Genomic DNA, 20,495 nt, shown 5'->3' with positions numbered 1-20,495 from the left:
GATTTGTACCTTGTCAAGCTCGGGGGTTTGAACTTGCAACCTTCCGTTTACTCGTCGAATGCTCTAACCACTAGGCTACCCTGGGATGGGAATGCAGATAAAGCGTTTTTATGAAAAGAAATCACTTCTGCATGTGAAAATACCGAATCCTACTCTGTACCCCACGTGTTTGATCTAGCCTAGGCTATGTCACTTTTCTTTGGAGCCGTGGGCTTTGAACCACTGAGGTTGGGGGCAACTGGCTCAACCCCGGGAGTCGGTTCCGGTTCCAAAACGAACGCACACCTAAACAAACTCCTCCCACCGGGCCAGATAATTGAATCCCCTCATTCACTGGTCACATTTTCCACGACGATCAGATATAAACAATCCCTCTCAATCCTTTTTAAATACAGTTTGTTGGTACACTGTTCAAAACAGCATTCAGTATGGCGAAGGTACACAGTAACATATGCATTAGCCTCTGCCACAGGCCTGGAGCATAGGGCTACATTGGCAAAGGCTGCCACAATGTCAGCTAAAACACTCCTCACAACATAGAATTTATTAATACATTATTCATGCTCAACTTCACATGATCTTACAATTCATGTTAATATCTGAGTTTTCACTAACACATGGAACATTACACTTGCATGTTATGAAGATCATTATGTAGAGGAAAAACACAACACAACCAAATAGTCATTATTTTAAAACAAATAATTTGTCAACATCATCATGCTCATGTCCCCAGAAGTATAATTCATCAGCTTTCTCATTTCTGAAAAGAATGTGCCATACCTTGATGCGGGCTGCAAAACCCCTCACAAAAATACTGTAAATAGATCACTTGATCAATGGGTAAATGCACAGTGTTCAATTGGAGTTCCAAATATGTCAGCACACAGTGTGTCAACTTAAGATATAGTTCATCAGCACATCATAATGAGCTCTCCTTCACTTTAGTCTCTTGACGTTGTTTACATGGCTGCCCAATAATTCTGTAAAAAAAAAGGTACTACATTAAAGTTCCCTAAGACATAACATACAAACCACACGTTCTCTTAAGTGTTTCAGGCAGATCATTCTGTGGTGTTCAAATAAAATATTAAAAAATACATTTTAGTGTCATTGTCCATCATGTAAAGCATTGTTTCACAACAGTGGGGTGAAATACCTCATGCCCATAGGGAGGAAGTCTTGAAGAGCTATGACCTAACCTCATTAAAATACCGGTCTCGTTATCGATGTCAGTTAAGGCCTGGAGGTGAATGGTGGTTTTGTTAAATTGATTTGTTAAGATTAATTTGGAATTTAACACCTACTTCAAGGTAGTTAAAGATATTTGATTGTTAAGAGGTAAAGACAATTATGTGACCAACATTGCAATTCATGCCTGCAACATGATGCCCATACAGTACTCTCTCACAGTAACAAACAAACTGTACAACATTGGTTAAGTGCTCAGGGATGCGTTACTGTGGGCTATACAGTGCAGCCAGTCTCAGAGTATCACACTTCATTACCGGATCATATAAAACTCTAGTATCCTGCTACCATCTTCTGTAGTCCACTGAACTGGAACAAAGTAACTTAACATCCCCACAAAACAACAGAGAGAGAGAGAGAGAGAGAGAGAGAGCAAGAGGGAAAGCTAGTCATGTTTGTGTCATAAAAATGTCTTGATGGTCCTCAACATAAGAAAAAGTGCCATGGCCACTCCCACAGGTTGTCAGTCACAGTGACAGGCTTAGATCGACAGGGCTACTTGTCTTTCGGATCCGGTGGATCGTCATGCTTGCGTTCGGTCATCCGGGCACATTTCGGGCAAGTTGTGGAATTGTCATAGAAACAGTCCCTAAAGAGAAACAGCACACAGGGAAAAAGGCAAGTGTCAACCAATCACTGATATTATACATGAACACTACATATGTCTGATAAACGTGTCTGCCAGTGGAGGCTGGTGGAAGGAGCTATAGGAGGACTGACTCAATGTAATGGCTGGAATGGAATAAATGCAGAGTCAAACATGTGGTTTCCATATGCATGATGTGTTTGTAATGGATGGAATGGAACAGTATCAATGAGCTCATCTTCCTATAGCTCCTCTCATCAGCCTCACCTGGTGTCTACAGATAGGGGACTGACCTGTGGAAGACAGCAGAGCAGTCGTGGCACACTGAGGTGTGACTGTCAAACGGGAACAGGATGTCTCCTTCCTTACACAGCTCACAAACAAAGCCTTTGGCTTGGCACCGCTGGAGAGGGCAAAAGACAGGGCACAGCTCAGTATCACAGGTCTCTACAGCTCAGTAAAACATCTGCCTGCTCAACTGGTTTTCTCCCCAGAATGATTCCTGTTCTTCCTCACCTTTGTGAAAGACAAGTAGAGTATAAAACTCACGTCACAGTCCAGTTTGATGTGCTTGGCAAAGGTAGTGTGGATCTCTGTGAGAGAGCAGCTGAGTCTGCCACTGGAGATGTCTATCAGATCCTGCAGCGAGTACATGTCATTGTTCTCCACAAAGTGCTGGCGATCATGGAGCTAAGAGAGGACCGGAGATTCAAATACAGTGGGGCAAAAAAGTATTTAGTCAGCCACCAATTGTGCAAGTTCTCCCACTTAAAAAGATGAGAGGTCTGTAATTTTCATCATAGGTACACTTCAACTATGACAGACAAAATGAGAAAAAAAATCCAGAAAATCACATTGTAGGATTTTTAATGAATGTATTTGCAAATTATGGTGGAAAATTTCAATTAACAAGGTGCGCCTTGTTAAAAGTTAATTTATGGAATTTCTTTCCTCCTTAATGTGTTTGAGCCAATCAGTTGTGACAAGGTAGGGGGGGTATACAGAAGAAAGCCCTATTTGGTAAAAAACCAAGTCCATATTATGGCAAGTACAGCTCAAATAAGCAAAGAGAAATTACAGTTCATCATTACTTTAAGACATGAAGGTCAGTCAATACGGAACATTTAAAGAACTTTGAAAGTTTCTTCAAGTGCAGTCGTAAAAACCATCAAGCGCTATGATGAAAACGGCTCTCATGAGGACCGCCACAGGAATGGAAGACCCAGAGTTACCTCTGCTGCAGAGCATAAGTTCATTAGAGTTATCAGTCTCAGGAATTGCAGTCCAAATAAATGCTTCACAGAGTTCAAGTAACGGACACATCTCAACATCAACTGTTCAGAGGAGACTGTGAATCAGGCCTTCATGGTCAAATTGTTACAAAGAAACCACTACTAAAGGACACCAATAAGAAGAGTCCAAATTTGAGATTTTTGGTCCCAACTGATGAACTGATGATCTCCGCATGTGTATTTCCCACCGTAAAGCATGGAGGAGGAGGTTATTTTCTGGTGACACGGTCTGTGATTTATTTAGAATTCAAGGCACACTTAATCAGCATGGCTACCACAGCATCCTGCAGCGATACGCCATCCCATCTGGTTTGGGCTTAGTGGGACTGTCATTTGTTTTTCAACAGGACATTGATCCAACACACCTCAGGCTGTGTAAGGGCTATTTTACCAATAATTAGAGTGATGGAGTGCTGCATCAGATGACCTGGCCTCCACAATCACCCGAAATCAACCCAAATGAGATGGTTTGGGATGAGTCGGACCGCAGAGTGAATGGAAAAGCAACCAACAATCCTCAACATATGTGGGAACTCCTTCAAGACTATTGGAAAAGCATTCCAGGTGAAGCTGGTTGAGAAAATGCCAAGAGTGTGCGACGCTGTCATCAAGGCAAAGGGTGGCTATTTGAAGAATCTCAAATATATTTTGATTTGTTAAACACTTTTTTGATTACTACATGATTCCATATGTGTTATTTCATAGTTTGTCTTCACTATTATTATACAATGTAGAAAATGGTAAAAATAAAGAAAAACCCTTGAATGAGTAGGTGTTCTAAAACTTTTGAACGGTAGTGTATATTTATTTTCTTTATTGTATTCTGCATTGTTGGGAAGGGCCCGTAAGTAAACATTTTACTTAGTCTACATCTGTTGTTTACGAAGCATGTCACATTTTAAACTTGATATGATTCTTATATCAGCATGTTATTAATAAAAGGCCAGAGAGTGGCGCTGTTGCAGCACATACTGAGCCATGACATCAGCAAAAATGGGTTCCTCTGGGTTGTTTAACAATACTGCTGCAAGACCCTTATGCAAGGCACTGGACGGAAATGCAATGTCCTTTATACAGAGATTTGAATGCAATATTTATGTGATGAAGATGTCGTGGAGGTGTTGGGATGATGATGTGTTGATATTGTGAGGATGTTGCTGACCTGCAGTAGCAGCCGTGCCTCCATGGCCTCCTTACAGGTGATGAAGTAGGGCTTCATCAGTAGGATGTCCTGACGGAGCTTCTGCAGGGAGGAACACATTCACACACTAGCCATTAGTCACACCCTGATTCCATGGGCCAATGTCAGACAACATGTTCTATGGGAAAATCGCTTTTGAATGTGAATATTTCTAATTTCATGAAACTATCTGATGAAGCTAGTTATTTTATATACCATAAACAAGTGTCTTTCTTCTCTGGCCCGACAATCTCCCCAAAGACAGAAGCCGCTGTCTATCTCCCTCAGTATTCTAATCCCTCACCACAAAACACACTGGCACAAATAGAACCGCTGACTGGTGAGAATGTCCTGAAAACAAAAGCCTGGCCTACTGTGTGATAGTACAGACAAGGAAGAGCTCCCAAAACAAGTTCTATAGCAAACCCAGACTTAATCCCAGTTTATATGGAGTGCAAGACAAAGCCAAAAACTGTACAAAAAGACAAAACCACATTTTAATGAATTTATGTCAAACATTCAGTACACACTATTCATGCAGAGTCCCTGTTGCTGAAAGGTCACCTACCCTGATCTCCACTAGTTCCTCCACAAAGTTGAAGAGCAGTGGGTTGACCTCCCTCAGTTTCAGTACAGGCCGGGGTATCATCAGGGCCAGGTAACGCATGGAGGAACGACATACCTGACCAGAGAGCAGGGGACACACTGTTAGAGATAGAACTGCACAGAATGAAAATAGTCAAACACAGACGCTAAGAAAACAGTGTTTTAATGTGTTCTGTCTCCATGTGATACACTGTGATAGGGTTATATGCTCTCAACATCATAGGATCATTATTATTCTCTGCTTCAGGCCTGGTTCTTCAGTGATTTGTATCCATTACACGGTCACGAAAGGAAACAGCGTTGCATTCTCTTACCAGCTGCTCATCATGTAATATAAGGTAGAGTTAGTTGAAGTTCCTGCTTGTGTAAACATCATGTAATATAAAGGTAGAGTTTGTTGAAATTCCTGCTTGTGTAAACATCATGTAATATAAAGGTAGAGTTTGTTGAAATTCCTGCTTGTGTAAATATCATGTAATATAAAGGTAGAGTTAGTTGAAGTTCCTGCTTGTGTAAACATCATGTAATATAAAGGTAGAGTTTGTTGAAATTCCTGCTTGTGTAAATATCATGTAATATAAAGGTAGAGTTAGTTGAAATTCCTGCTTGTGTAAATATCATGTAATATAAAGGTAGAGTTAGTTGAAGTTCCTGCTTGTGTAAACATCATGTAATATAAAGGTAGAGTTTGTTGAAATTCCTGCTTGTGTAAATATCATGTAATATAAAGGTAGAGTTAGTTGAAGTTCCTGCTTGTGTAAACATCATGTAATATAAAGGTAGAGTTTGTTGAAATTCCTGCTTGTGTAAATATCATGTAATATAAAGGTAGAGTTTGTTGAAATTCCTGCTTGTGTAAATATCATGTAATATAAAGGTAGAGTTAGTTGAAGTTCCTGCTTGTGTAAACATCATGTAATATAAGGTAGAGTTAGTTGAAATTCCTGCTTGTGTAAATATCATGTAATATAAAGGTAGAGTTAGTTGAAGTTCCTGCTTGTGTAAACATCATGTAATATAAAGGTAGAGTTTGTTGAAATTCCTGCTTGTGTAAATATCATGTAATATAAAGGTAGAGTTTGTTGAAATTCCTGCTTGTGTAAATATCATGTAATATAAAGGTAGAGTTAGTTGAAGTTCCTGCTTGTGTAAACATCATGTAATATAAAGGTAGAGTTTGTTGAAATTCCTGCTTGTGTAAACATCATGTAATATAAAGGTAGAGTTTGTTGAAGTTCCTGCTTGTGTAAACATCATGTAATATAAAGGGAGAGTTTGTTGAAGTTCCTGCTTGTGTAAATATCATGTAATATAAAGGTAGAGTTTGTTGAAGTTCCTGCTTGTGTAAATATCATGTAATATAAAGGTAGAGTTTGTTGAAGTTCCTGCTTGTGTAAAAAAATCTATATTGATAAAGGAAAAACAGTGTGCTATTAACGTCCCTCTTTGGTACCTTGCGTGGCTCAAACTCCCAGTTGTGGATGACGCGTGCAGGGATGACAGCGGTGTCATTCCAGTGGCAGGTGCTGCAGTAGTACTGGCCCGTGTAGTCACACTGCCTGGCCTCGCTGGGCACGCCCCCTACAGGACAACACAACACAGTGAAGTGCAGTGCAGCATGGGGCTCCGTGAGTGATTATGACACCATGCCACACAACTCTCACTGACATAACTGTCTCAGAGACAACTCACTGATTTTGCAACTAACACTGTCACACAACACTCACTGACACATTCCGGAACAAATATTTTCCTAACCACAACATAATTCAACTCTTAATGAGATACTACAACTCAGCATATCTTTTGATTTACCATACATTCAACATCTCCCAGGGAGGAGAATCCTGGCAAGTAACTATTGCTGTAACTTTTAATGATCACATTACACTATCAAAGCTGATTTAACTCTCCAAGCTCGATGTGAGTGCATTAGATTAGCAGGCTGAGTTAAGCACCATCTGTTCTATTAGCATAGAGTGGATGAGTGACTGTGCTCTAGCTAAATCTCTTTAGATCCCCACAGAGAAACACTTACTGGGCTCTAGGTTTACCTTGTACAGTACAGTAGGTTTAGTCACATTAGTCTGTGAGAGGAGAAGAAATGTCCACACAGCCCATTGAACCAGAGGTTAGGCATTGCTTTTATAACTGTGATTGTGTTAAAACAACAAGGGTCCATAGACATCATGCCCATATATTTCAATTTGTGCTGACTGCTAATTGGCTATCAAGTCGGTCTCATAAAGGCTGAACACTCACTTAGTGACACAGGCGTGCGGCACTCGGCACAGCGGTAGTCCTGCCGGTCCAGCCCAATCTCTGGGCAGATGCTTAGCTCGTACTCTGACTGGTGGCTGACCTTTGACCTCACACAGGACTTGTTGATGAGGTTCAAGCACTTGCTATGGCAACGATAGTAACATCCTGCGAGAATGACAGGGGGACCGAGATATTAGTCAACGGGTAACTACCGTTTTAAAATTTAATATGTGACTTAAGATTCTGGAGAGAAAGTTGGCCATACGGTACACCAATTCAATTTCTCTCTCCAACTCAATTAATTCACCAGGGCCAACGTCGACCAATAGAGGAGAATAGAAGGTCTCAGGAGGGCAGTGTTGCCTAGCAACTAACGCTATTCAGTTTTGGTTGCTTAGCAATGTTCTCTCTTTTATAGTTTACCCAAGTTCAGCCATACAGCTGTAACCGTTCAGTGTCCATGAGGTTTTACCACTGAGAACATTTTGACTTAGTTTTAATGCACTCTTACCTGTGCAGGTGTACCAGGTCTGGATGAGGCCCCAGATGATAGTACTGCACTTATCACACGTCTGTTTCACACTCTTGCTCTTCTCCTTGGAGAAACGATGCTCTAATAGTACCCTCAGGTTTGGCTCATCCTCTTCAGGGTCCTGTTGAGTGACAAGGAGCAGAGTCAATCAGAACACAGCATTGTGTCAGAGACCTACACTATAGTCTCTGTTATTAATCAACTGGACGAGTTCACTGCAGCACTTTCAACCCACTCATTCTCACAGTGTGTGAATGACACCAAAACAACCCATATTTTAAACAATTCAGGCAATCCCAGCAGAATCCAGACACTGCAAGGGCTATACGGGGTGGTTTCAAATGTTTTTTTTAAAGTTAATGTGACAACCACAGCGAGAGACTGACATAATATGGACACGAAGACCAAAACAAGACGTACATTGCCTTCAGAAAGTATTCACACCCCTTCGACTTATTCCACATTGTGGTTACAGTCTGAATTAAAAATGGATTAAATTGATTTTTCCCCTCTCACCCATCTAAAAGACAATACCCCATAATGACAAAGTGAAAACATGTTTTAGAAAGTTTTGCAAATGTATTGAAAATAAAATACAGAATTCTATCATTTACATAGGTATTCAGACCCCCCGAGTCAATACATGTTAGAATCAACTTTTGCAGCGATTACAGCTGAGTCTGAGTAAGTCTAAGCACCTTGCACACTTGGCTTGTACATTATTTGCCCCATTATTCTTTTTAAAATTCTTCAAGCTCAATAAAGTTGGTTGTTGATCATCGCTAGACAGCCATTTTCAAGTTGCCATAGATTTTCAAGCTGATTTAAGTCAAAACTAACTTGGCCACTATAGAATATTCAATGTCATCTTGGTAAACAACTCCAGTGTATATTTGGCCTGTGTTAGGTTATTGTCCTGCTGAAAGGTGAATTTGTCTCCCATTGTCTGTTGGAAAGCAGACTGAACCAGGTTTTCCTCTAGGATTTTGCCTGTGCTTAGCTCTATAACATTTATTTTTATCCTAAAAAATAAAAAAACTCAGTCTTTGCCGATGACAAGCATACCCATAACATGATGCAGCAACCATGATTGAAAAAATATAGAGTGGTATTCAGTGATGTGTTGTGTTTGCCCCAAACATAACACTTTGTATTCAGTGCATGAAGTTAATTTCTTAAGCCACATTTTTTTTCAGTTTTACTTTAGTGCCTTATTGCAAACAGGATGCACTCTGGCATTTAGGTTAGTATTGTAGAGTAGCTACAATGTTGTTGATCCATCTTCAGTTTACTCCTGTCACAGCCTTTAAAATCTAACTGTTTTAAAGTCACCATGGGCCTCATGATGGAATCCCTGAGCAGTTTCCTTCTTCTCCGGCAACAGAGTGGCTGAGTTTATTGATATGCCATTCAAAGTGTAATTAATACATTTACCATGCTCAAAGAGATATTTGAATGTCTGCTTTTTTTTACTCAATTAGGTGCCCTTGTTTGCGAGGCACTGGAAAACCTTGCTGGTCTGTGTGTTTGAATCTGTGTTTGAAATTCATTGCTCGACTGAGGGACCTTAATTGTTAATTGTCAGTGTGGGATACAGAGCTGAGGTAGTCATTCAAAAAATAATGTTAAACACTATTATTGCAGACTATTATTGAGTCCATGCAACTTATGTGACTTGTTAAGCAAATGTTTACTCCTGAACTTATTTAGGCTTACCATAACAAAAGGAGTTGAATACTTGACTCAAGACATTTCAGCTTTTGATTTTTATTTAATTTGTAAACATTTCTAAAAACATAATTCCACTTTGACATTATGGATTATTGTGTGTAGGCCAGTGACACAAAATCTCAATTTAATACATTTAAAATTTAGGCTGGAAAACAACAAAATGTGGAAAAAGACTACTTTCTGAAGGCACTGTATGTTACACAGTAATATTGTATTGACATTTCCAGAGGTAGTGATTTGTGAATGGCTTTCATGCATACACAGTTCATGTTCACAAGTAAGTGCTCTGACTCTTCTATGTTGGTCGACTCTTCTACGTAGATATGACTACTGCCATCTACCTCCCATGACTAATTCCTTACCCCCTTAACTCATGGCCTCTGGGCAGTTCAATACGTCCCTCTAGCCTCCCCTCTCCCCTGGTCTTACATTGAGCTCCTGTAGTTTGAGGCGTAGGTGGATGAGTTTGACCACAGTGTCCTTCTGTCTCTCTGAATGCTCAGGCAGCTCCAGGATTAATCTCTTACACTCCTCTATGGCCATCTTCAGCTGCTCAATGTCCGACGCTACAAACGAGCCCTGCACGGGGACATACAGTAAAAACACACAAACACACATAAGTCCATGCATGAGCAGACACCAAATCTCACATTAACACATACTGATTGACATTTAAACTGCACATAGACAGACAAGTGTATCCATCACAGTTGTGTTTCCATTAAGAATTACTTTTCATGCAACCACACCGACTAGTCAGTGGTTCACCAACATCCAAAATGGACGTATAAGGATTGTTCTTACGACAGGTCGAGAGAAGTGGTCCTCTGCCAGTCCCAGGTCCATGGCTCGGTCCAAACTCTGGTTTCTGCTCTTAGAGGAGAAGAGCTCAGGTCTCAGCTCTGAAGAAAGACAAGAAGTACTGTAAGCATTGTTCACACACACACACACACACAACCTTTTACAGAATACACATTTGTCTAAAAGGAGTTTCACCCTCTGAGTGGATAAAGCAGTCACAATATACTGTTTTATACAAATATGTGCTCTGTTTAAAACCAAAGGGAAACTGCCTTTGAAGTGCTAACGGTCACTAGGTAACAGACTTAAGCCTATACAGCCTCAAGATTAACAGGAAGATATGGTTAACCTAACAGTCCCACTGTACGGATGTGGGCCAGACATCAGCTTACGCTCCCACAATTTACACCTCACCTATTGGATTTAACAAAGGCTATTGTCCCTGATTTGCAATAATCTTATTCTTCTTCGTAAAATTATTTGGGGCACGTTTATGCTACTTCATTAAAGGGTTTGACAACAAAGAATTTTGAATTATAGTACAAAGACAAGTCATGGCAGATAGGAGCTTTATTCTCTGACACCAACTCAAATGTGGGTTGCTGTATTATCAGACTAATCACACAGCTCAAAGCAATCTGACAATCTGATGAAGAAAGTTCTCCTCGGTTTAGCTCGGCTCCCAACTTCAGCACCAGAACATACACAGTTCAGCTCTCCAGTCTTTAAATCAAAGGGAGTGCTAGTAGGCTTGGGGGGCATGTAAACTGATCAAATATTTAAAGCCTTGGAGGAACCAGAGAGAGGCTTTAAGCCATTTTGTGTGTTTTTGTGCCAGGGTACCAGACATTGGCTGAGGGCTCGCCTCTTTGAAACTCTAAGCTTCTACATCTCCAAAGACCACTTCCTGATAAAAAGCTGCTTCCCAAAGCTTTTATTTTTGGCTGTAACAGACGCCTCAACACAGTAAGAAATGGATCAATTAGGCCTAAAGATCACAAGGGACAAGATTCCCCTCCTATCATCATAAAAAATATATATATATTATGAAAATACAGAGATGCTACATGACATGTGCTATTACATCAGCAGTTAGCCTGGACCCTCGGCAATAAGAATTTTGGATGTCTAACAACTGACTAGTTCAACAGATAGACCTAGAGCAAGAACATATCATTACAAACAACATTCAGCAGGTAGTAGTCTCAAGGTGGCCTGTATCAAGTAAACCCATAGCTAATCTCACTATCTAGGCCTGCATACTGTTTGTACCTGCATACACCTCAGATGACATCATGGTAGCGAGAGACAAGACATCCTGAGTCGCTGGCTGCCAGAAAGTGCTGGAGAGGCAGACAGATGCAGCTGAAGCCTAGACAGTGAATTGAGCTAAGATATGATTACAGGATTCGCTCTGAACCACAGTACCACCTAATGCTCCTGTCTCAGTTCCTCTCATTACTTTTGGCCCATAACTACAGATCCAGAGTCAGTTTATGTTGTTGATGAGCTCAATGGTTAGTGCGCTGTTGCAAGAGTGGTACTAAATCAGATATTAAGCAACAGAGATATGGAAAGGACAGCAGCCTTCTTCCTCTTTCAGTCTATGCTGTTGTTTAGCTGTACAGTCAGTCACATCATTTCAAAATTTATAGATTGTTCCATCTCTTGCAGACTATAGTTCTGCAGACAAAGCTTGCTCTGGTACCGGTTGCAGCACTAAACTTGCAGATGCAGACTGACTGCACAGACAACATGAACTGACTTCCCACCAGGCTACTGCACTACTCCATCTTCCATAAGAGACTGCTGCAGTGTCATCAGGTTGCCGGCTCATCCATTCTCCAGGCCTTTGCTGAGATGAGTAAAACACACAGAATCTGCCTCTGCATTCTCTTTTCATCACATGGCAATCACATTCAGCACTGGTGTTAATTCATTTCACATTCTATAACACATGTATATTGGGACCCATCAATGAACTAGGCTACTATTCAACCCGCCAGTCACACTCACCATCTCGAGAGGGGGATTTGCCGCCCTCCTCCTCCCCCCGATCAAAGGGGTTGAGGCGGGCTTGGCGAAAAGAAGCAGGTCTCTCATGATATTCCATGTCACCGGCTACATCTGTGGAAGACACACAACACATGGTCAGTCATGAACCAGAAGGACGAGTGACACATGGACCAGGCTACGTTCCACCTAGCCAAGCCTCAGGGGGGGGGGGGGTCAAACTGGCTTTAACTTGACACTCCCTCAAGGACAGAGTGGTTATTTTCTATCCAGTCAATATGGCTGTACTGCCATTTATTGCTTTGTCATTTGATCCTGTGAGTGTTGATCTTCCATGTTTTATAGATGAAGGTGAGCTACCATAAGCATGAGGAAATGGGTACAGAGAATTGGTACTCAGGCATGGTTGATATGCCATGTTATGATGTCTTGTAGGGATCAGTTAGACACATCTAATATGCATTATCATAGACACATAAACTTAGCAGTCATCAGAACTGCAGGATCAGCTCAGATGAGTGACTGCACTGTCTGAAAACAAGCAAGACTCCCATTAAAAGTAATAGTTTAGAGCGTTGTCACTGTTTTTTGCTTTGACATATAGCCCAAACATGTCCTCAAATATTATATTTTATTAGTTTACATGCATTTAGAAGATATTTTACCACGGGGACCAAGTCACTATTATTTGAGCGTCAAGTCACAAGATGAGCCTTAAGTCGAGTCCCAAGTAGAACAGTTCAAGACTCGAGCCAAGTCCAAGTCGTGCATTCTAAGAGCAAGTAAAGTCAAGTCTCATGTTTAAACAAATAACTATACATGCAAACGCCTTGTCCAACTACAAATCTTTGTCTATCCATTGAGGCTACCAGACAGCCCTTTCCATTATTTTGCTACAACACATTTTGACTAGCCTATGTAATAGTAAAATAGGGACTTGTAGCAGTCAAGACATCAGCAGAATACATGTCAGCGTGCTCAGAATGTAGACTTATTTACAAGTCTTGGTAATCCAATGGTGAAAGCCAGATCACACAAAATATGAGTAGATTTACCAAATATACACAGGCAATAGCCCAAAAGAAATAGCCTCTGTATCAGGCTTAACCTGTTCTATCTGTATGGACACAGGTCCAGGGCAAGACTGTACACCCTCCCCCCTGAGAAACCAAATCTACCAGGAGCTCAAACAGGTAGACAGACCTACATAATATAAGCGCTTGGCCCCGAAAGACCATACAATTACCCAATTGGCAATTACAACCAATAAACTGGTTCTACAATGTAAACGGACATTTCCACATCCATTAGTACATGTCTTAATCAGACTTAATGATTATTTATGATATTTCAACCCCATGCATACATGGAACAATAACATGTCCACACACACAACAAACATGACAGAGTCATAGGACACAGACACACAGAACCCCGACAGAACCCAGGGAATATGAACAAAGGAAACCATACATTGAATTTAATAAACAGAACTTCTACTTCATGAGTCTTACGAACGTTAATGTGCACTATACACATCGCGCCAACTCAGAGTAAGAAATGGTTGGCTAAATTAAATGGCATCAATCGTATGTTTATCAAACCAGAAACATACATCTCTACGTATTGCAATAAACGGTATGAATATAGAATGATGAAACTTTAGCTATTATTGTAGCATTTGATGGAATATAAATGTACCTCATAGGGCATATGCATTTAAACGTGTGAAAGCAACAGCAAACATCTTAACAACAGGAAAAAAGCGGAGGCTAGAGCCGCGCAGGAAGCCAGAGCCGCGCAGGAGGCTATGGTGGGTCTTCGCCACAGTAATAATTCATTTTAACAACAAATTCCAAATGCCAGCTTCATAAGTAAATGACCAATTTCAAGCAATTGTTACATACCAAAACACCAGTAGGCATATGATAATACGTGTTGCCCAATTGCTGGTGAGCTTACAAAGTAAAGCGTTAATATTCTTGATCACCACATTTTTTTGGAGCTGCATATTTCTCGTCTCTTTTGCGCTACAGTCGATAGTGAGTGGTACAGCAAATCATCAATCGCTTCGCTAGCTCACCCGACCTGTGTTGATTGACAGTTTGCTGGTCCGATCAGAGTGCCGAGTGTGCGTTTCACGAGCCAATCTGTTGCAGTTTTTTTGCAAGGGCGATGTTGCGGCTACTGTCTCTGGCTACGTGTAGAAGTCAATCCACAGTATAATCTGTACCACAAAATATTACAAAACTGGCCAGATCATTTTAATTCATAAATCTCATGTCAAAGTCGAGTGCTGATGCTCCAAGTCATTTTCCTTTTCTATCAAGTCATCACATTTCATCAAGTCATGTGACTGGAGTCCACAACTCTGCTTTATACAAAAAAAATGGTATACAACCTGTATAATTGCATTACAATATTTTAGGTTGACAATAATTATATTCAACAATTTGATATCACATGCCATACTTTTATTTTGCTGCATAACTAAAATCCGGAGTATGCCTATACTGCCATGTATTCAATTTAGACTGTTTTGGATATCTCCCTGGCCAATATGGCTGCCATATCACTCCATTCTGGAACGTCAAGGGTTTCTGACATTAGCCCTCTAATCTAGTAATTTAATAGTATCTCAACTAGCTTGTTAGATAACGTTACCTACAAAACGAAAGGGTAGCACGTAAGAAGGTTCCGAGTTTTAAAACATTGGAAGACTTGCATGAGCCAAGTAGCCAGTAACTATAAACGGCAATGTTATCAACAATGTTAGCTGTGAAAACTAAAAATCACTGTAAATATTAATAGCCAGCTTGCTAGTAAAACAGTCGTTAGCTTAGCTAGCTAGCCTACTTGCTAGCTAACATTACCTAGACAGTTTACTTACCCCATTGTCCACCTTCAAACAACAAGATTTCATCCGTATATTATTGATGTTGGACACTTTGAACGCTGTGCAATCAGTTTTCTTCGCAAATATATCCTGTATCATCCTTTGGTTCTCTCATCACCATCACACAGAATGATTCCAATGTTTTTCTCTGTCAGCGCAGGAATACTTCTTTGCAGCGATACCTCGCGGGAAATTTATGTAACAACAACCATGACTGGTGTTTTGCTGGCAATAGTGGTATGCACTTGATGCATGCGTACATGATACAACATTCATAAATCAACCTGGATATCGTGGCATTTTGTTTATTGAATCACTAGCTCTGTCTCAACGCCTAAAAAAAGAGCTACACAAAATCTGAGTAGCGTTTGGTGAAGATTGCTTTAGAGACAGTGTTTTTTTGTTCATTGTCTGCTTGTTTAAAACCAACAGGTTCATCGTCAGCGCATGAATGCCAGAGCAAGAAAGGAAAATATTGCTTTTGTGTTGGGGTCATTATAGAGCCACCTCTCAAGTAGCTCTTCTTCTCATCTCTCCTCTATAATGTGTTAACGTAACTAGATATGGCCTTTACTTTGCGAGCAGTGTCAAATACTTTCTCTACTATTTTTGGCAGTGTTATCTGGGTATAGCTTCCTTACTGTGCCCCTCTCTATTATCATACTTCCTCCTTGTTTCCTTTGGCAGGAGAGAACAAATAGATCTTCCTCAATGGTACTATCTAATTATTGCAACTGTTGCACTGAAGTCTCCCAATTGCTGCTGGATCATCTAAAGCAGGAAGCACCAGTGACTCATTCAATAAAGAAGTGGTCAGATTATGCAGATGCTAAACTACAGGACTGTTTTGCTAGCACAGACTGGAATATGTTCCGGGATTCCTCTGATGGCATTGAGGATTACACCACATCAGTCACTGGCTTCATCAACAAGTGCATCGTCAATGTCGTCCCCACAGTGACTGTACGTACATACCACAACCAGAAGCCATGGATTACAGGCAACATCCGCACTGAGCTAAAGGGTAGAGCTGCCGGCTTCAAGGAGCGGGACTCTAACACGGACACTTATATGAAATCCCACTACGCCCTCAGACGAACCATCAAACAGGCAAAGCGCCAACACAGGACTAAGATTGAATCGTACTACACCGGCTCCAACGCTCGCCGAATGTGGCAGGGAATGCAAATGATTACAGACTACAAAGGGAAGCACAGCCGTGAGCTGCCCAGTGACACGAGCCTACCAGACGAGCTAAATCACTTCTATGCTCGCTTCGAGGGAAGCAACACTGAGGCATGCATGAGCGAATCAGCTGTTCAGGGAGACTGTGTGATCACTCTCCACAGCCAATGTGAGTAAGATCTTTAAACAGATCAACATTCACAAGGCCGCTGGGCCAGACGGATTACCAGGATGGGTGCTCCGGGCATGTGCAGACCAACTGAAATGTTCAATATGTTCCTGATTGAGTCTGTAATACCAACATGTTTCAAGCAGACCACCATAGTCCCTGTGCCCAAGGACACTAAGGCAACCTGCCTAAATGACTACAGACCCGTAGCACTCACGTCCATAGCCATGAAGTGCTTTGAAAGGCTGGTCATGGCTCACATTAACACCATTATCCCAGAAACCCTAGACACACTCCAATTTGCATACCGCTCAAACAGATCCACATATGTTGCAATCTCTATTGCACTCCACACCACCCTTTCCCACCTGGACAAAGGGAACACCAACGTGAGAATGCTATTCATTGACTACAGCTCAACGTTCAACACCATAGTGCCCTCAATGCTCATCACTAAACTAAGGATCCTGGGACTAAACACCTTCTGTAACTGGATCCTGGATTTCCTGACGGGCCACCCCCGGGTGGTAAGGGTAGGTGCAACACATCTGCTACGCTGATCCTCAACACTGGAGCCCCTCAGGGGTGCGTGCTCAGTCCCCTCCTGTACTCCCTGTTCACCCACGACTGCATAGCCAGGCATGACTCCAACACCATCATTAAGTTTTCAGCCGACACAACAGTGGTAGGCCTGATCACTGACAACGACGAGACAGCCGATAGGGAGGAGGTCAGAGACCTGGCCCGGGTGGTGCCAGAATAACAACCTATCCCTCAACGTAATCAAGACAAAAGGAGATGGTTGCAGACTACAGGAATAAGAGCACAGAGAACGTCCCCATTCTCATCGACGGGGCTGTAGTGGAGCAGGTTGAGAGCATCAAGTTCCTTGGTGTCCACATCACCAACAAACTATTATGATCCAAACACACCAAGACAGTCGTGAAGAGGGCACGACAAAGCCTATTCCCCCTCAGGAAATTAAAAAGATTTGGCATGGGTCCTCAAAAGGTTCTACAGCTGCAACGTCGAGAGCATCCTGACTGGTTGCATCATTGCCTGGTACGGCAACTGCTCAGCCTCCGACTCCAGCCACCCCAGTCATAGACTGTTCTCTCTGCAACTGCATGGCAAGCGGTACCGGAGCACCAGGTCTTGCACCAAAAGGCTTCTCAACAGCTTTTACCCCCAAGCTAGAAGACTGAACAAACAGCCAATCAAATGGCTACCCAGACTATGCATTGTGCCCGACAACCCCCTCTTTGTTTATCATCTATTCATAGTCACTTTAACTAATCCTACATGTACATATTACCTCAAATAGCCAGACTAACTGGTGCACCCGCACACTGACTCTACACCGGTACCACCTGTACAGTTGAAGTCCGAAGTTTAAATACACCATAGCCAAATACATTTAAACTCAGTTGTTCACAATTCCTGACATTTAGTCCTAGTAACAATTCCTTGTATTAGGTCAGTTAGGATCACCACTTTATTTTAAGAATGTGAAATGTCAGAATAATAGAGAATTATTTTTTTTTTTCCATCTTTCATCACATTCCCAGTGGGTCAGAAGTTTACATACACTCAATTTGTATTTGGTAGCATTGCCTTTAAATTGTTTAACTTGGGTCAAGTGTTTTGGGTAGCCTTCCACAAGCTTCCCACAATACGTTTGGTGCATTTTGGCCCATTCCTCCTGACAGAGCTGGTGTAACTGAGTCAGGTTTGTAGGCATCCTTGCTCGTACACACTTTTTTTCCCGTTCTGCCCACACATTTTCTATAGAATTGAGGTCAGGGCTTTGTGATGGCCACTCCAATACCTTGACTTTGTTGTCCTTAAAGCCATTTTGCCACAACTCTGGAAGTATGCTTGGGGTCATTGTCCATTTGGAAGACCCATTTGTGACCAAGCTTTAACTTCCTGACTGATGTCTTGAGATGTTGCTTCAATATATCCTCATAATTTTCCTACCTCATGATGCCATCTATTTTGTGAAGTGTCCCTTCTGCAGTAAAGCACCCCCACAACATGATGCTGCCACCCCCGTGCTCCACGGTTGGGATGGTGTTCTCCGGCTTGCAAGCCTCCTCCTTTTTCCTCCAAACATAATGATGGTCATTATGGCCAAACAATTCTATTTTTGTTTCATCAGACTAGAGGACATTTCTCCAAAAAGTACGATCTTTGTACCCATGTGCAGTTGCAAATCATAGTCTGGCTATGTTATGGCGGTTTTGGAGCAGTGGCTTCTTCCTTGCTGAGCGGCCTTTCAGGTTATGTCGATATAGGACTTGTTTTACTGTGGATATAGATACTTTTGTATCTGTTTCCTCCAGCATCTTCACACAGTCCTTTGCTGTTGTTCTGGGATTGATTTACACTTTTCCCATGGTGTTTATACTTGCATACTATTGTTTGTACAGATGAACGTGGTACCTTCAGGAGTTTGGAAATTGCTCCCAAGAATGAACCTTGGGTCTTGGCTGATTTCTTTTGATTTTCCCATGATGTCAAGCAAAGAGGCACTGAGTTTGAAGGTAGGCCTTGAAATACATCCACAGGTACATAGGCTAATTGACATCATTTGAGTCAATCAGAAGCTTCTAAAGCCATGACGTTATTTTCTGGGATTTTCCAAACTGTTAAAAGGCAGTCAACTTAGTGTATATAAACTTCTGACCCACTGGAATTGTGATACAGCAAATTATCATTTAAATAATCTGTCTGTAAACAATTGTTGGAAGAATTACTTGTGTCATGCACAAAGTAGATGTCCTAGCCGACTTGCCAAAACTATAGTTTGATAACAAGACATTTGTGGAGTGGTTGAAAAACAAGTTTTAATGACTCCAACCTAAGTGTATGTAAACTTCCAACTTCAACTGTACATTAGCCTCGCTACTGTTATTTTTAAATGTATCTACGGTTTACCTAATACCTATTTTTACTTAACTGCACTGTTGTTTAAGGGCGTGTAAGTAAGCATTTCACTGTAAGGTCTAAACCTGTTGTATTCGGCGCACGTGACAAACTTTGATTTGATTGGCCCCTCCATACGTTCTGTGTGTCGTGATCCAGTGCATCAGCCTAGCTGGTCTGTGCTGTGAGCTGTATATGTCGCTTTCCTCTACAGCTTGGCTGCAAGTGAGACACTGACTCACTAGGCCTCTCCCTACAGTCAACAGGCCTTCCTCATCTCTATACTTCCCACATGAGAAAATACTACAGTTTACTATAGAATACATAGAATTCTATAGTAAACTGTATAATAATATAGTTTACTATAGAATACTACATAGAATTCTAGTAAACTGTATAATAATATAACACACACACACACACACACACGTGTGTCCCTTGATCATGTGTAGTACTTACCATAGAATGTTGTAGTATACTGTAGAATACTATAGAAAATACAGTATTATCAAAAAAAATCTGTAGTAAATACTACAGTAATGTCCACAAAAACACTACCCTTTTTCACTACCTTTTGCACTTTCCACATTTCACCTGTTCCTCCTTGTCCTTCAAATCAATGGGCTCTAACCGTATGCACTAGTGTCTGCCTCCTTTTAGAACAGGGGTAAGCGACTCGATTTTGTTACAAGGCACCACACCTGACCATCTAAACTAATTGATCAGTTCAGTGATTGCCTAAACTCAACACACCTGGTCTTCCAGGTCAGGTAAATCCAAAACATGAAGTGCCTGTGACACTCCAGGACCAGGGTTGCCTACATGTTTTAGACCATGCAGATAAGTATGTAATTGGAAGGCCTTCAGCAGACTATCTTGTAGATCAGCAGTGTCACACTCATCCCATTAGGGCCTAGCCCTAGTATCTGCTGTTTTTTCCTTTCAATTAAGACCGAGACAACCAGGTGAGGGGAGTTCCTTACTAGTCAGTGACCTTAAGTCCAAGGGAGGAGAAAAAACTCAGACACGCAACCCCCCTGTGGAATCAGTTTGACACTTGTAG

At 41.4% G+C, this 20,495-nt stretch overlaps 1 protein-coding gene across 8 annotated transcripts; it reads right to left on the bottom strand.

Annotated features, from left to right (window-relative positions):
• Positions 1-342: 342 nt before the first annotated feature.
• LOC118393931 (differentially expressed in FDCP 8-like) lies at positions 343-20,133 on the bottom strand. Of its 8 annotated transcripts, none has more exons than XM_052462312.1 (13): positions 20,004-20,133; positions 12,258-12,368; positions 11,514-11,613; positions 10,245-10,342; positions 9,870-10,019; positions 7,689-7,830; positions 7,178-7,342; positions 6,369-6,496; positions 4,878-4,991; positions 4,292-4,372; positions 2,387-2,527; positions 2,131-2,240; positions 343-1,840 (listed from the first exon to the last, which is right to left on the bottom strand). In XM_052462312.1, exons 2-13 carry the CDS (start codon positions 12,342-12,344, stop codon positions 1,747-1,749), a joined length of 1,410 nt encoding a protein of 469 aa, XP_052318272.1. In that variant the 5' UTR covers positions 12,345-12,368; positions 20,004-20,133; the 3' UTR covers positions 343-1,746. The 8 variants fall into 8 exon arrangements, with proteins under 8 accessions (XP_052318272.1, XP_052318270.1, XP_052318271.1 ...); XM_052462310.1 differs by having other exon boundaries at positions 19,892-20,103; XM_052462311.1 differs by lacking the exon at positions 20,004-20,133 and adding an exon at positions 15,145-15,346.
• Positions 20,134-20,495: the final 362 nt, after the last annotated feature.

Source organism: Oncorhynchus keta, chromosome 14, assembly GCF_023373465.1.
Source record: "Oncorhynchus keta strain PuntledgeMale-10-30-2019 chromosome 14, Oket_V2, whole genome shotgun sequence".
NCBI lineage: Eukaryota > Metazoa > Chordata > Actinopteri > Salmoniformes > Salmonidae > Oncorhynchus > Oncorhynchus keta.
The sequence above is the reverse complement of the archived record's forward strand: the minus strand, read 5'-3'. Positions and strand labels throughout refer to the sequence as shown.

Bases quoted from the DNA above. Each gene is read 5' to 3' on its own strand.
- LOC118393931 (XM_052462312.1), bottom strand. From the start codon at position 12,344: ATGAGAGACCTGCTTCTTTTCGCCAAGCCCGCCTCAACCCCTTTGATC. The intron at 10,020-10,244 runs GTAAGAACAATC...GTCCCCGTGCAG, and splicing joins ACCACTTCTCTCGACCTGTC to GGCTCGTTTGTAGCGTCGGA. The intron at 7,343-7,688 runs GTAAGAGTGCAT...TCATTCTCGCAG, and splicing joins GACCTGGTACACCTGCACAG to GATGTTACTATCGTTGCCAT.